Here is a 14,132-nt window from a genome sequence, read left to right as displayed (position 1 = left end):
TTATGCAAATATGTAAACATATTAAATACATAATGAAATCTCGAAATAATCAATTTAGTTTAAATTAATTGTAAGGTAAAATCGTAGATTATTTAATAATCTCATGCTCACTGCGCTACAAGAAAGAGGTCCTAAAGTGCACCAGCTCAAGAAATAAATAGCAAATAAATAAAAATATTAATATGTAATAAGTATAAAATGTGTATAACATTAAATTAATAATTAAATGACTATCTATACATTATAGAAAATTATAATCCCTTCTTATATATTTATTTTATGCTTTTGATCTACAGATCCCACAAAAAAGATGATTAAATAATTGTATATTTTTCAGTACATACTAAAAGTGTCAGTGGAAACTTAATTAATTACATATTTCAGAAAGTATTGAGTGTTAAACTTACTATACTACATGAAACTTTATCCTAAATATTTAGGATTTTATTCATAAACTAAACTTCAGCTTCCTTATATATTGAGCGTTGATCATTTTAAATTTTTTTATTGAAATAAAAATTACTTACACTAACCATCAAGAATGCACAGTTCTGTAAAAATGGAAAATTACTCTTTACAGCAGATTCTTCCATAAGAGCAAAACAAAAGTGGTAAATATTTAAAGCAAGTTGGACCCATTATTACTGCAGTCACAAAACCTCTTTAGTTCGAATCTTTTTCCTTATTTATTTTCTTTACTTTTGCGCCCCCTTGTGTCAAGACGTTTTCAACAAGTCCAGATTGCATTGTTTGGATTTGACCTGCAATAAAACAGATACATTCAGGATTACAATGTCAACTGTCATCCTCACTATTTGCCTTTTTATCTGCCTCATTGAGAAACTCCTGATCAGCATAAATGAGAAACCCAGTGAAGGTGCTGTCTGTCCAGAAGGGGTCAAAGAAGAGTCCATTCTGCTCTGAGTAGAAGATCTGCAGCCACACCTGATCTGACTGCTTCAGGTGGAGAACAGTAGAGCCAGATGCCACATCATGGTTCCCCGTGTTGGCATCAAAGGTCTTGATCTTGTACTGACCATTATGCACCAGTCCTATAGCCAAGTGCTTATTGGCCAGTGTTATATCATAGGTGAAATAATAGACTCCAGGGATCTGACAGACAAACTTCCCGCTGCTGGCATTGTAGTGATTCCCTTCATTAAGCAAGATCCGGCTGAAATTGATTGGCAGTCGTTCTTTTGGATAACTCTTTGTTACGGCCACAGAAAAGGCTGATCGAGCCGCAGTGCCACAGTTACAACCACCAGGAGGTCCTTGCTGGCCCCTGTCACCCAGCTCCCCTTTCTTCCCTTGTTTTCCGGCCACACCTGGTGATCCACGCAGCCCCTTTGGTCCCCGAGGTCCAGCTTTACCAATAAGACCTTCACGGCCTTTCACCCCTGGCTTCCCAGGGTTCCCAGGTCTACCTGGATCACCTGACGACAAACACAGAAAAAACAGTGACATAAATATGCAACATCCACTGGAAAGGATACAAAGGGATACATTTATGCAAAAGGCCATCTGAGTTTTGTTTCTAATCTGGTTGGATTTCCAAAATGCTCAAAGTTTGGGTTTTCCCTTTCAATTCTCAACTAACATTTATTCTTAATTATAGGACCTTATAGAAATGCTCCAATCCCCTATGACCTTTTCACACTGTCACAGTACAACCACACACTCCAAACACTTCAACATGATTTCTTGGGATTTTTTGAGATACACCATCACTAATTAGTACCTACTGTAGAAGAGGAAGAAAAACAATACATGGGCATTTTTCTATTTGTATTCAGTGCCAAAGTCAAACCTTTGAGGAGCCTTGGGTCTTTGAGTATGTCTATGTCAGCTATGCACGTTTGGAAGCTGATATGTTGCCCACTTTTCCTCACCTTAGCCCAAACTCGCTCATTTAGCTCTGAACTTGAACTGAGCCATTTATGAACATGTTGTAAACTTAACCCTACCACTGGAGTAACAACATATTTTGGGTTGTTTCTATCTTTCTGAAAATGGTCTTTAGGTTGTGACCTTAAATCTTAAGTGTCCAGTTCCAGTCCTCAAGGCCCAGTGTCCTGCCAGTATTAGATAAGTTTCTACTCTAATACAGATGATTCAATTGGTCCAAATAACTCCTCAGAATGTTAAAGTTCAGAAGCTTGCTAACAAAGCATCATTTGTTTCAGATGTGTTAAACCTAGGAAGGAACTAAGAAATGCAGAATGCCAGTCCTTCAGGACTGAATTTGAATGCCTTTGCCCTAAATAAACCTCAGAACTAGTTCTGGAATGGATAAAGCAATATGACATTAACCTTTTGAAATTACTGTGACCAAGACTTTGTTGAAAATGTGTTTTCTTTGCCTAAAAACCAGACAAGCTTGTTGACGACCACAAAAAGTGTAGTTGAAGTGAGACTCGCTAGGAGATATTAAACCAAATATTAGTTAGAATGCATATACATTTCAAATCTCTGAGACTTGCTGAATAAAGATTTAGTAAATACTTCACTGAATTATCTTTATATTTATCAGCTGATTAATTGTAAAAGATTAGCACAGTTATACAAAACGTACCCCCGTTTCCTTTTTCTCCCTTTTCTCCATCTTTTCCATCTGGACCATCCAACCCTGGCGAACCCATAGGGCCCATGGACCCTGAGGGTCCAGGAGCTCCCGGGAATCCTGGGGGTCCTGCTGGGCCAGGCAGACTGCAAACCAGCTGAGAGGAATGGATGGGGAAATTACGACCTCTCTTTGATGAGGAATTTGTTGACTGAGAGATGACGGCTGAGAGCAAAAAGATGATCACACACATCTGGAGCGTAATGGGCACTGCAGAGGCACAACAAGATGAGGGACACAAACTATTAAAGCCATTAAATTTGATTTGGGTTTTGAGGGCGAGGAAAAAACGTGGAAATCACAAGATGTTCCTGGAGAGGAAAGTAATAACAGAACCTATGCATGCACACTTATTCAAAACAATTAAAGCATTCACTTAAAAGGTGTGGTTGCTTTTAAGGTTTTACTCAGTCCTTTTGTGGAAACTATGAGTCTATTATTTAAAGGCTAAGAAGAAGTCAGCATTTGTTTCCAACTTGTTTAACAAATGGAGCATGAAAGAAGTTCTACAAAGACAAAGAAGCAACTTACTGCTTGAGAAATTATGTCCTCGGGTCATTATTCAGCTCTGCCTCTCCTTTTAAGGTTCACGAGCGATCCTTCATAAATGTTCAGTGAACTCGAGATCTAATATTCTTCAAGAGAAGCTCTGAAGAAAGCAGCTCAACCCAGAAAACCAGAGTCCAAAACATCCACCCTGTTTATGCAACAGCTGGGCCCAGAAAATACTTCCGGCATGATGTCATTCAATTCAAGACAGTTCACAAGGATTAGACAGCAACAACAAGGACAACTCTGGCTCACGAACACTCACAATGAGAAAATTATCTATGCAATGGTAACTGAACAAAAGGGTCAGCAGAACAGGGGTTTCTCTCATGAAGGAACATGAAATAAATCAAACTTTTATGAGTTTGGGGAAGAATGAGTCTGGAGTTCTGCAGGGCTGTGAGCTTCATAATTTAATAATATTACATTTACATTTAGATGTCTTCCATTGAGTTTTGTCTTGAAGACAGTGGTCCTTCATCGTGGTGATCCTAAAATGGTTCAACCTCCACTGAAGATAAAGTTTACTTGCAAAAGTAAAACTTGTTTGCTTTATAAACACACAAAACTGTTTCATTGACTAAAACTAATGTCACATGGAAATTATGTGCAGTTACCATTTTCAATGACAACTGCAGCCTCAAAATTATTCAGCCATTATAAAAACAAACATTTGCAAATCAGGTGTGGCTGCAGGCACTGCTGATCCAATCAACCAATGGCTTTAACAGATGAAAACAAACAAGATAAAGATGCATGCTGCTTGATTCCTGAAGTTACCAGAAACCCTCAATTGACTGGAAAAGACCTTCAGTTTGTACAGCAAGGTATGTACTAAATGCTGAAGGGCTGTAAGACTGAACTCAAAGACGTACATCACTACTGACCCCCAAAGTCCAGGAGCCATCAGGCCCTCTACGCTTAAAACAGTATAAATAACACAAAGAAGCTTGTGGATTTTGACACAGTCAAAACTGAAATGTGTCAGACTTTTAAATAAGCAGCAAGTCGGCAAGAAGAATAATACACTGAAAAGAACACCTGGTCTTAGGGACGACAAAGTTTGTTGTGTGTAGTTGGAAAGATGAATTCATGGAAATCCTGGGAAAAACGGGAACACAGTCTGTAGGGAAATCAATCCGACATCATCGAATCCTGGGTCTACCCGAAAGTCTACCAAGAACTGATTTTAAACACAATCTAGTAAAGTGGAAATCAGTTGATTGATGAACTTTATTCATCAATAAAGTTCATCAATCAACTGCCAGCCAGTGCCTGGCTAAATATCATGTCTGCAGGACTTTATAAATCCAAAGAGTTGTGAGATAATTAGTAAAGACGCATATCAGATTATTTTGACTAATTGTGAAAAGCAGTTGCAACACAGGTTGCTATTTGTTTATTGCAAATAGCTGAAATTGAATATTTTACCAAATCACATTTACAGTGGGAGCCGAATAATTTTAGAAAATTATTCAACTCTAGTTTTTTCTTTGTGTTTAACGTTCAGAAGCAAATGATACACTGTTTTTATTTCTGTGTTTTATAGATTGGGTTATAATTAAAAAATGTTCTGACGTTAAGCTTCTGGAGATACTAAAACCTTAAGAATAAACAGTCAACAAATGTCATTCATTCAACAAATGAACAAAACCAGGAGAGCTTACAGTGAAACTTGAAGTACCCTCCCCAGGGTAACTTCATTAATCAAGATTACCTTGAACTCATCTGCCAGCAGAAAAGAGATTTGATAAAACTGGATTATGAAACAGGAGAATAATCCCATCTACATCAGTGATCTCCTTCACCCATCACCTTTTTCTGTTAATGAACAATTTATTGGATTCAGGTGATTCCAAGCAGGGAAACATCTGACACCAGCGCAGATGGGCTGGAACCGTCCACACCTGCTTTAGAGCCTGCTGAACCATGGAGTGCACTTTATTTTTATTTGGGCTTAATTTTAGTTTAACAAAGACAACGTGGAAGCTGTTAAACATTTTTAAACATTTGAAGATAGATTATGATTATTTCAGAAGCTTAAAAAGGTAATATTTTATTACATCTTGAACTGTTAAACGTTAGTTATTTTACTTACACATAAGAGAAGATTGGACATTTCGGTACACTGATATTGTTATACTGTGCATGTTGCGATGAACCTCTAGATAACTTAGACAAACTGCTTTTTCTAAAACCATCAAAATCAAAATGAAAGCACTTCAAGTGCAATAGACAAATCCACATAATCCACTTTGTTTAATTTCTTTTTACAATCAAGATTTGACCTTTTAGATTATTTGTTTTAGAAGTTGAACATAAGCAGAATGCAATGTTTCCAGACAACACAGATTCAGAAAAAAAACAACCTCTTTATAGTGAAATGCGGAGGTTACTGTTGTGAAAGAAATTAGCCAATTTGTTGTAAAGTCCAGAAAAGTGAATCAATTGGGAAGTGAGAGAAAATAAACAAGAGGGCTTGAAAACAAATATCAACTATTGGGCAAAAAATAACATTGATGTTTGTAAGAAAAGCATAGGGATAAAAGCTGTCAAATACTGTACAGGGCTTCTTAAGCAATTAGGATTCAACTGTGCTGAAGTCCTTCCAGGACGGTTGGAATAATCAACAGGGATTAGGATAACGTCACTGTCCAAGGAAGGAAGCCATGGGGTCATCTGGCCGGCTGCGTTTCATGCGGAATGCCTCCATCTCCTCCTCAGTCGGCGCCTTTACTTCCTGCAGGCTGTAGTAGGGCCTCTTCCTCTCATCCAACTGCATCAACGCGTCAACGTGCTTCACTCGCTTGTCCTCTGCTTCCAGGGCCTGGGGGACATTTGAGGAGCTGAGCTTAGTCACAGATAAAAAGGCCAAACCACAAACACCAAAAACCTTTCACCAACAACATTTACCTTCTTCAGCTTCTCCTTCTTCTTTTCTTCATCCTCTGAGTCGCTGCTGTCTGAGCTGTGCTTCTTGTTCTTTTTATTCTTCTTTTTCTTCTTCTTCAACTTCTCCTGATGAATCTGGCAATAAATAAATAGCTTTGGCGTTAGAAGGAAAAGTCCAGCACAACACAGAATGATCTACTCGAGATCAGATAAGTGACTATATGTATGCCATCACCAATGCTAAATCTTAAATCTGTTTAGGCCCTTACTTCCAGTAAAGACTTTGGCTCTTCTTCTTCTTGGGGCTCCTGCAGTCCATCTTCAAATGGAACGCAGTCAGAAGTACCTTGCTGTTTAAAAACAGGAAAAAAAACATTGTATAAGACTTAACAGGCTTTACACACAATATAGATTTACACAAAGGACAATTACTGAAATGAAACAAGTTTTTTGCACCATTAGTTACCGTTTGAATTCCTGCTTGTCCCGTGCAGTAACTCTGTTTGACCAGTGAGTGGCAACACTTGTATCCCCAGCAGCCATCCTTCCAGTAGGAGCCCCATATACACTATACAAAAAAATAATGCAAACAAATGTTGAAAAACAATGTAATAAAAACAAACAAAAAAAAGCTGTAATTTCTCCATCGTCCTCACGGTGTGGTTGTTGATGAGGACGTCTTCCTCGTATTTGGAGCGGGCGACGGCCTTCTCCTGTCCCTTCAGCACGGCCCCGTGGCGAGAGTACTCCACGTAGTCCTCGGTCTGCGCCAAGAGAAGCTCCCGCGGCGGTGCGTCCAAGTGCTCCTGACCTCCATACTGATGAGGCAACGAAAAAGCAGGAGTGACAAAAATTTTATTTCAGTTTATACATTTTAAAATGAATCCATGAATAACTGAAATACCATTTCAAGATATTATTTTTATTTTATTTGCTTTGAAAATCTGTGGCACCGGTGGTATTTTTTTAGTGAGCAGCTTCGCAAGAAGAAGAAGAACAGAAGACATGCACTACATGGGACGGCGAGGACTGTAGCCTCATTCGTATATGGTGTGCCTTCTAAACCACACTGGCCTTTAAAGTGAAATTCAGCTGCTGTTCTATTTGTACATAAAAACTGAAATTTAAAAACATTCTGACAACTAAGCGTACCTTCTCCAGGATGCCTTCTCTCTGTTTCTCTTTAAAGTCCTCCTTTTTGACCTTGAAGGAGCGATGGAGCAGCTCGAGCTTGGTGGGGTCAGCCTGAAGATGGACCTCGGAGCCTCTCTCGTACGCCTCCCAAGCAAACACTGTCACAACAGAGCAGCAATCCTTACAGGAATCAGAAAACCTGAAGCGTGTTTCCTCAAAGTGACTGGAAACTCTCCAGCTGTGAATCACACGCAGCCTTCATCTGAAGCCGGCCTCGTAAATTGAGGAATAGTTTGGTCATCACTAGCTGTTAAAGGAGTACTAAATGTGAGCTGGCTCTCTTCTTTCTAAGTGATTAACTTAACTACTTCACCCGATTTCCACTGAGGTGATTAGTAATATTTAAAGTACCAGGCGCCGTTTTACAGCCATCCAGTTAAAAAGTGGTTCAGAGTGAAAACTTACGCTGTGTTTGAGCCATGGAGATTGTGTCTCCAGAGTAGCGAGCAAAGTTGTCTCCAGCATAGCCCACCCTGAAGGACAGAGCAGTTTGAAATTGTTTTAGCATAAGCTTGTGACAGGTATTCAGAAAATAGAAACTAACACTTACTCATCAGGATTCATGCCAGTGTTGGAGTACGGATTCTCTCTCATAGCTCGAGTCTTCGGATCGTAATATGATGAATTTGGATCCAGATTTCTCAAGTACTGCGAGACAGAAAAGCAAAATTCAGCTGATCAAAACTCTGAGTTTGTCACAGACCTGAACCTGTAGCTTTATTAACCCATTTCATCTCATCAGTAAATTGGCTATCACTATTAGCTCCTCTGGCTCTTACTTTAGCCGTGTCCTCTCGGATACGCAGGTTCCTCACTGTGATGCGTCTCTTCGAGTCAAAGTTCTGACCCGGCATGTCGATGTCGTCTGCATATTTGTCCTCATCCTCGTCTTCGCTGTCATATTCCCGCTCCTATGCAGGGAACATGATGCCCATTTGAAAAGCTTCATGATTAACAAAAACAAAAGGAAGAAAAGAAAAGAAAAAAAAAATTGTCTGTGAACCCACAGATCACTTACGGTTTGGTCTAATTTTCCAGAAGCCAACTCATCCTGAAGTTTCTGAGCTTTCAACGTCCGCTTTGCCTAACAAACCAAAAAAGACAAACAGGAAAAACCAAAAACAATTGTGAATACCACAGAGGGGGAAAAACACTGATTTGCTGTTGGATAAAACAGCAAACTTATAATGTCACAAATGACAATATATTTTCTGTTAAAAGAAAACAGATGTCTTCAAACAAACTAGCATAAACTAGAACTGACAGATGTGGTCCAATCTGACCACATCTGTCATATTTGACAGAATCTGGTGCCTTGTTGCTGTTGGAGGAAACAAAGTTTACCACAACAGACATGTGAAAGAAGGACCTGTGGTCAAACGGGACCAAAATCTTACATTTTGGTCTATATATAAACTAACACAGCACATCATACTCAGCACAAAATCTCTGCAGTGAAATGTGATGGTAACAAAAAAACGTGAATCACATTGTTGATTATTACTAAGGTGTATGAAGGTATATAAATATTTTAAAATAATATTGCCTCCAAGGCAATCTTTAAAAGGCAAACGAAGTATTTCCTTTCTCTCAAAAGCAGAAGTAAGCTCACATAAAAAAAACACCCACTTATTTTACTCATGCACTTCTTACCAAATCTACTTTAGCATACTCCTCCACAATGCGCTGATGCTCCTCTGGGTCATACCCATTCCAGCGATCCCGCTTTCCATCGTAGTCCATGTCGAGCTGGACCTGAGAGTGTTCATCTGGAGCTATCTCGGTTCCTGTGTACTTGGCTCCAACCTTTCTGGGCCGCTGAGGAAACACAAATGAAATTTAGACCTTGGTTTAAAAAAAGAGGGGGACATATTGTTTTTTACCTTAGGGAGAAACAATTCAAAAGAAGCCCTTATTTATTGATTTTTTTTTTTTTTTTACCTCCATACAGTCTTTCTTCTTGTGTGTCATAGCCCCACAGTTTTCGCAAGCGCCTTTGCGGTATTTAGTGGTTATAGCATTCTGTGTGAAGTCAAAAGATGTATGAATACATTAAATCTAACTTGTTTAGATTTGTTCAAATCAAGTTAACAACAGTATCTGATTATGCTCACCTCCTGCACTCCTCTTTTATACCACTCTCCAATGGCTGAGAACTGCTTCTGGTTTTCATCCTGTGGTCGCTGATGCTTTAGTGTGGGTCTCTTGGAAGGGTCGATGTACCATGGCACTGATGAAATGTACTGAGGGATGTGAGGGTTTATGTCCCTGGTGGAGAGAAAAAGTACCCACAGTTAATAACAACAGAGCTCATCCAAAGCCTGTTAAGACTCCATGAGAGAGTTAAGACCACAATGCAATACATTGACCTAAATTTTATCTACTATGAAGGTTTATGGCGCCCTGAAAGGTTAGGAATAGGGTTTTGAAGCAGATTTGTGACATCATTTGTGTGAGCTGTATAAGATAGAAGCTTTTAATTTGTGGGGGGGAATAGATGAGTTACTGATACAAGAAAGCTCAGTACTTTGAAGCAAACAGATGTTGTATCATTGAGAAAAATCTCAGTTTTATAACTGTTAATTCTAGGAGGACTAACAGGTCCAGAATCAGTAGCTGTAAGGAAATCCGTTTAAAGTTTAACTATTGCTGTAATTGGAAACAAGACTGAAATACTTAGTAATTATTGTTAAACAAAGGACTAGTTCTGCCCCATTTGTTCTGCCTTCTCAATTTGGTTCTTTAAAATCACTCAAATGCTTAAACTTGCTCATTTTCCTTCTCTTAACACTTGAGTTTACTTGCTACTTAACATGTCCCAGTCAGTAATAACTGCCATAATAAGAAAACAATCCATATTAATCACGTCAGCCATCAGTGGTCATTAGGTTTTGTACCATCAGTGTACATCCAGGTGTACTTACTTTCCCTCTTCGTCCACCTCAGCTGGTGCATTTCCCAGCTTCCTCTGCTCCTCCAACTCCTTCTTTTTCCTCCAGTCCTCTCTTGTCATCTTCTTGGGCTCATCCAGACCCACGATCCCTTCCGAACTGGCACTGGTTTGCTCGGTCATGATTGGATCTCTTCCTACACACCAAACAGACAAACTAGTCCTCCAGAATGTGTCCCGTTTGATCCACAACTCTTGCTGGCGCAGACTGTTAAATTTCACTTGTTTAAAGTGGAGTAGCCAAAAGCAGAGCACGTAGCTCGAGAACATGCTTACGACTTAATGTGAGATAAATATTCACTGAAAGCCTTATGATGAGACGAAGTGGTTACTTACCTTGGTCAGAATAAAAATATTGTAACAGGTGATGTTTATCTCGTATTTCACCTCTTTTTAAAGCTCGTTGGTATGTTTTGGTCAAAACGCCATCGCCGCCATGTTGTTCTTTTCTTCTTGTGGCAATAACTGGCTCATTATCGCCACCATCTGGTGTGGACTCGCTACTTCGGAAACTTGCTTCCAGAAAATGGAAAACATGCATGTCGAAAAGTTTCTTCTGAATTTGATGAGTAATTGTTGCTCTGATATTAACTGATGTGACTGAGGAGAGTGTCGGCAAAATATGACAGGATGCAATGTAGCATAAATTGATATTTGTGTCTTGTATTAATTATATTATTCTAATTAAAAGCATCATCTCATTTTTTATTTTTCTTGGGTTATTTTTCGCATATTTTCTATACCGTTTCTCCTATGTTAACTTTTCCTCCAAGTTATCTAATATGTTGTTCTTCTCATCTAATCGAAACTCAGCCCCTTTTGTAATCAAACATTTCTGGTTCATATTTCCAGTTATAATTTGGATGAACATAAGGTTCATTCAGGTCAAACAGCATGACTTCCCTTATAAAAAAGGTAATATTTTTAAGTTGTAAGCACTGAGGCTTCTGGAGTCTCTTGCTGCATTGGATACATAGAACTAAAACATTAAAGAGTTGCATCGTCTCTTGATTCAAAACACTTTTTATCCTTACCTCTCTGAGGAACGCTTTGATTGACTTTTTTGTTGCCTGTTTTAGATTATTCTCCAGCTGAAAAATAAATCTAAAACCTATTCAACAACTTGCTAGAAAATCTAAATCTAAAGAGCTTGAAATATTTAAATTACACTCTATATTTTTCCACCCACCTTATCTTTAATTTTATATTCCTACTTATAAATTTTATTAAACATTTTATTAAAAGGAACACAAATTGGTAAATGTGATTTTTTTTTATATATATAATTTTCCTGTAAACACTGTTCACTGAAACTAACAATAAAATTAGAAATGTAAGAAGAACTATAATGAATCAATAAAGTTTATTTGTATAGCACATTTCAGCAACAAGGCAGTTCAAAGTGCTTTACATCATAGAAACACAAAAATACAAAGTCATAGAACACACAGTCAACAATTGAAGCATTACATTTTGTCAAGTGCCGTTGTTACACATCAACATGTTAATTGCTTCATTTATAATGTATCAAAAGCAACTCTAAAGAGGTGGGTCAATAGAAGGTTCAAGAGGAGCCGTCTGGTGCTGACTGGCTGTAGTTTGACACTTCAATGAGATTGTGGTCTGGATCTCTGAAGTAAAGGGAGGTGATGGGCCCCACAGCTCCACTCCTCTGCACTGGTCCCTCTTCAATTTCAACACCACAAACCTGCCAAAGACAGAAAATGGCACTGAGCATTAAAACCTGATTTATTCTCTCATCAGTAGCAAAAGCCAATATTAAAAGTTATCTCTGTGTTGAGAGTACCTTCAGATGAGCAGCTACTGCAGTCAGAGGGGTTTTGGTGATGAGACACAGGTCTGCAGAGCCTGAAGTTGGATGTTTAGCTTTTGGTTCAAACTCTTTGCCCAACTGGTGAAGGTTAAACTTTTGTTTCCCAAAACCCAGAGCTTTACGATTCCCCTGGAAAAATGTAAATAGGAGGTACAAAAAAACACAACTAGGGAGAAAAAGACGGTATCAGCTGATCCAGAAGCAAATACTTTCAAATAGTGGCTTTTATATATATATATAAAAAACTTTTTAACTATTTATCCTACAGTGAAAATTTTTGTTACATAGACAATGGCATGTACTTGAGGTAAACTTCTTTTTGATGAGAATGGCACAAGTACAGTGTCAATGTTTTGCAATGTTTATTTATTTATTTTTTTACATATGCCAAATATATTAATATTCCAGAGTGTCTCCCACAAGGCTGCCGCTTTCCTACTGTTGAGACGCTTATCCAGGGTCGCACGTGTACTCATGCACATACAGCTGTATTTCACACATAGTATGTTTCATTTATGCACAGAGAGCTTTTGGAGGAATGGAACTTGACCTTGCATGTTTCACTTTCAAACAAAAGGCTTTCAGTAGAAGTGAAACTTAAGCTGACACCATGATATCATGACATTCCTTAGCTGACATAGTTCATCAGACGACCAATAAGGCGTGTCTTAGATACAAAGAATGGATCGTCCGTTTTTGATCAGATGCTGTTTAATCCCGGTGAATTCACGTCACAACAAATTAGCCTGTGAGGGTAAGCGTCTCTTTCTTTTTAGCGCTAAAAAGAATAAAATAAGTAAAGTCTGATTATTTGTGTCGGCTGATTTTCTGCACGTGTGATCACATGGTTCCGATTCATCGATAATACATATAGATCAATACTACTTTCCTAACTTTTCAGATTTTTTCTGAATAAAATCAAAGTTTGTGGTTGCAGAAAAAATACCAAACGCTTCAAGAGACATTAATAGTTTTGCAAGAATTATTATTTTTGATAATTATGTAATATGTTTTAGCGCATACCTTAAAAGTGACAACCTCCATACCAAGAACTGATGTATAAAAGTTGATTGTATCTGGCACACTTTTTACCGTCAACACCAAATGATCTAGATGGCTCACTTCAACAGGACAGGTTGCCTTGAATCTGACAGCCTGGAGAGTTTCAAGGGCATTGACCTACAAGGGGTGAGAGAAATAATTTTTCTGGAATTAACAGCAGCACATGCTGGTGGGTTGGATCTTGAATGTCAAACAAAAGGCCTTACGGCTTACATTTGACTCAACAGCACCACCCAGTGGTGACTCTTTGCTTACACACATTTGACTTCAAGTGAGTGTATTTTGGGGGGGTAAATGAGAAACCATCTTGGTGTACTTTAGCAGCGATTTTGCGGCTATTCCTGCTCCAAGATTATTAACACAAGTCCTTTATTTCTATCATGAGTACATTTCCCGAAAGAACTTCGTGGAAAGGACAGCTCTACACGGAAGTGTAAAGAGATCAAATGCTTGGTCCATTTTACAGCAAAGCTAGGTATGAGTAACACCGAATGCTTGTAAACAAAGCAATAATAATAGTTTACCTTAAAACATGTCCTCTGGAAATACAGTAAGCGGTTACTAGCTGCCCGGAGTGCCATGCTTACTGGCGTGTTCACAAGTCCGACTGGTGTGCCGAGAAACGTTCACTTGACGACCGAAACACTTCCTTTTCCAACAGTCATGTGGACCAATCCCACTGAACTGGCCACACCAGACCGCTTCACAAGAACAATGAAGTATTCTGTAAACTGTGTAACCATTAAATTGTAGTCCACATTATTTTTTCGCGTTATTAGTATATCTCACTTCAAAGCAGTATCGATTTCAGTGTTCAATATTCATTTGAATGCTTACAACTAAATTAAACCTTAAACTAATCTTTTGCGACATAGCTCTCTTATTTCCTATGAGAAACACATTTTGTTTGAATCAAGATTTTAAATCTAAATCTGCTAAAGGGGAATATGTGGGGCAAACAATAGGCAAGTAAAATCTTGATTTATTATACACTGAACAGGTTAATTACAATACTGTTAGTACGTGTT

The 14,132-nt window shown here is 38.4% G+C and overlaps 3 protein-coding genes across 5 annotated transcripts; all 3 read right to left on the bottom strand.

The window, feature by feature from the left end:
• Positions 1-489: 489 nt before the first annotated feature.
• Positions 490-5,266, bottom strand: c1qtnf2 (C1q and TNF related 2). Of its 3 annotated transcripts, none has more exons than XM_044127720.1 (3): positions 4,890-5,266; positions 2,576-2,720; positions 490-1,436 (listed from the first exon to the last, which is right to left on the bottom strand). In XM_044127720.1, exons 1-3 carry the CDS (start codon positions 4,956-4,958, stop codon positions 796-798), a joined length of 855 nt encoding a protein of 284 aa, XP_043983655.1. In that variant the 5' UTR covers positions 4,959-5,266; the 3' UTR covers positions 490-795. The 3 variants fall into 3 exon arrangements, with proteins under 3 accessions (XP_043983655.1, XP_043983653.1, XP_043983654.1); XM_044127718.1 differs by having other exon boundaries at positions 2,576-2,833; positions 4,840-4,917; XM_044127719.1 differs by lacking the exon at positions 4,890-5,266 and adding an exon at positions 3,155-3,307 and having other exon boundaries at positions 2,576-2,833.
• A 148-nt stretch (positions 5,267-5,414) lies between these two features.
• slu7 (SLU7 homolog, splicing factor) lies at positions 5,415-10,753 on the bottom strand. Its single transcript, XM_044127717.1, has 15 exons — positions 10,545-10,753; positions 10,183-10,345; positions 9,373-9,526; positions 9,200-9,280; positions 8,912-9,076; positions 8,277-8,342; positions 8,038-8,169; positions 7,809-7,906; positions 7,664-7,731; positions 7,217-7,356; positions 6,721-6,882; positions 6,531-6,632; positions 6,334-6,414; positions 6,086-6,199; positions 5,415-5,999 (listed from the first exon to the last, which is right to left on the bottom strand). The coding sequence occupies exons 1-15, from the start codon at positions 10,747-10,749 to the stop codon at positions 5,820-5,822; spliced, it is 1,911 nt and encodes a 636-aa protein (XP_043983652.1). The 5' UTR covers positions 10,750-10,753; the 3' UTR covers positions 5,415-5,819.
• An 844-nt stretch (positions 10,754-11,597) lies between these two features.
• Positions 11,598-13,782, bottom strand: glod5 (glyoxalase domain containing 5). Its single transcript, XM_044127716.1, has 4 exons — positions 13,629-13,782; positions 13,066-13,221; positions 12,016-12,171; positions 11,598-11,916 (listed from the first exon to the last, which is right to left on the bottom strand). Exons 1-4 carry the CDS (start codon positions 13,683-13,685, stop codon positions 11,773-11,775), a joined length of 513 nt encoding a protein of 170 aa, XP_043983651.1. The 5' UTR covers positions 13,686-13,782; the 3' UTR covers positions 11,598-11,772.
• Positions 13,783-14,132: the final 350 nt, after the last annotated feature.

The sequence above is a fragment of the Gambusia affinis genome, linkage group LG09 (assembly GCF_019740435.1).
Source record: "Gambusia affinis linkage group LG09, SWU_Gaff_1.0, whole genome shotgun sequence".
In the NCBI taxonomy this organism is placed as follows: Eukaryota; Metazoa; Chordata; class Actinopteri; order Cyprinodontiformes; family Poeciliidae; genus Gambusia; species Gambusia affinis.
This window is presented reverse-complemented; position numbering and strand designations above follow the sequence as displayed.

Bases quoted from the DNA above. Each gene is read 5' to 3' on its own strand.
- slu7 (XM_044127717.1), bottom strand. From the start codon at position 10,749: ATGCATGTTTTCCATTTTCTGGAAGCAAGTTTCCGAAGTAGCGAGTCC. The intron at 8,343-8,911 runs GTAAGAAGTGCA...TTGGTTTGTTAG, and splicing joins AGTATGCTAAAGTAGATTTG to GCAAAGCGGACGTTGAAAGC. The intron at 6,000-6,085 runs GTAAATGTTGTT...AATGTCCCCCAG, and splicing joins AGAAGGAGAAGCTGAAGAAG to GCCCTGGAAGCAGAGGACAA.
- glod5 (XM_044127716.1), bottom strand. From the start codon at position 13,685: ATGGCACTCCGGGCAGCTAGTAACCGCTTACTGTATTTCCAGAGGACA. The intron at 13,222-13,628 runs GTAAACTATTAT...CACCCCTTGTAG, and splicing joins TCCAGAGGACATGTTTTAAG to GTCAATGCCCTTGAAACTCT. The intron at 12,172-13,065 runs GTATGCGCTAAA...ACATTTTTCCAG, and splicing joins TGGAGGTTGTCACTTTTAAG to GGGAATCGTAAAGCTCTGGG.
- c1qtnf2 (XM_044127718.1), bottom strand. From the start codon at position 4,876: ATGAAGTTACCCTGGGGAGGGTACTTCAAGTTTCACT. The intron at 2,834-4,839 runs GTAAGCTCTCCT...GTGCCTCTGCAG, and splicing joins AGGGTACTTCAAGTTTCACT to TGCCCATTACGCTCCAGATG. The intron at 1,437-2,575 runs GTACGTTTTGTA...GTTTGTCGTCAG, and splicing joins GGGAGAAAAAGGAAACGGGG to GTGATCCAGGTAGACCTGGG.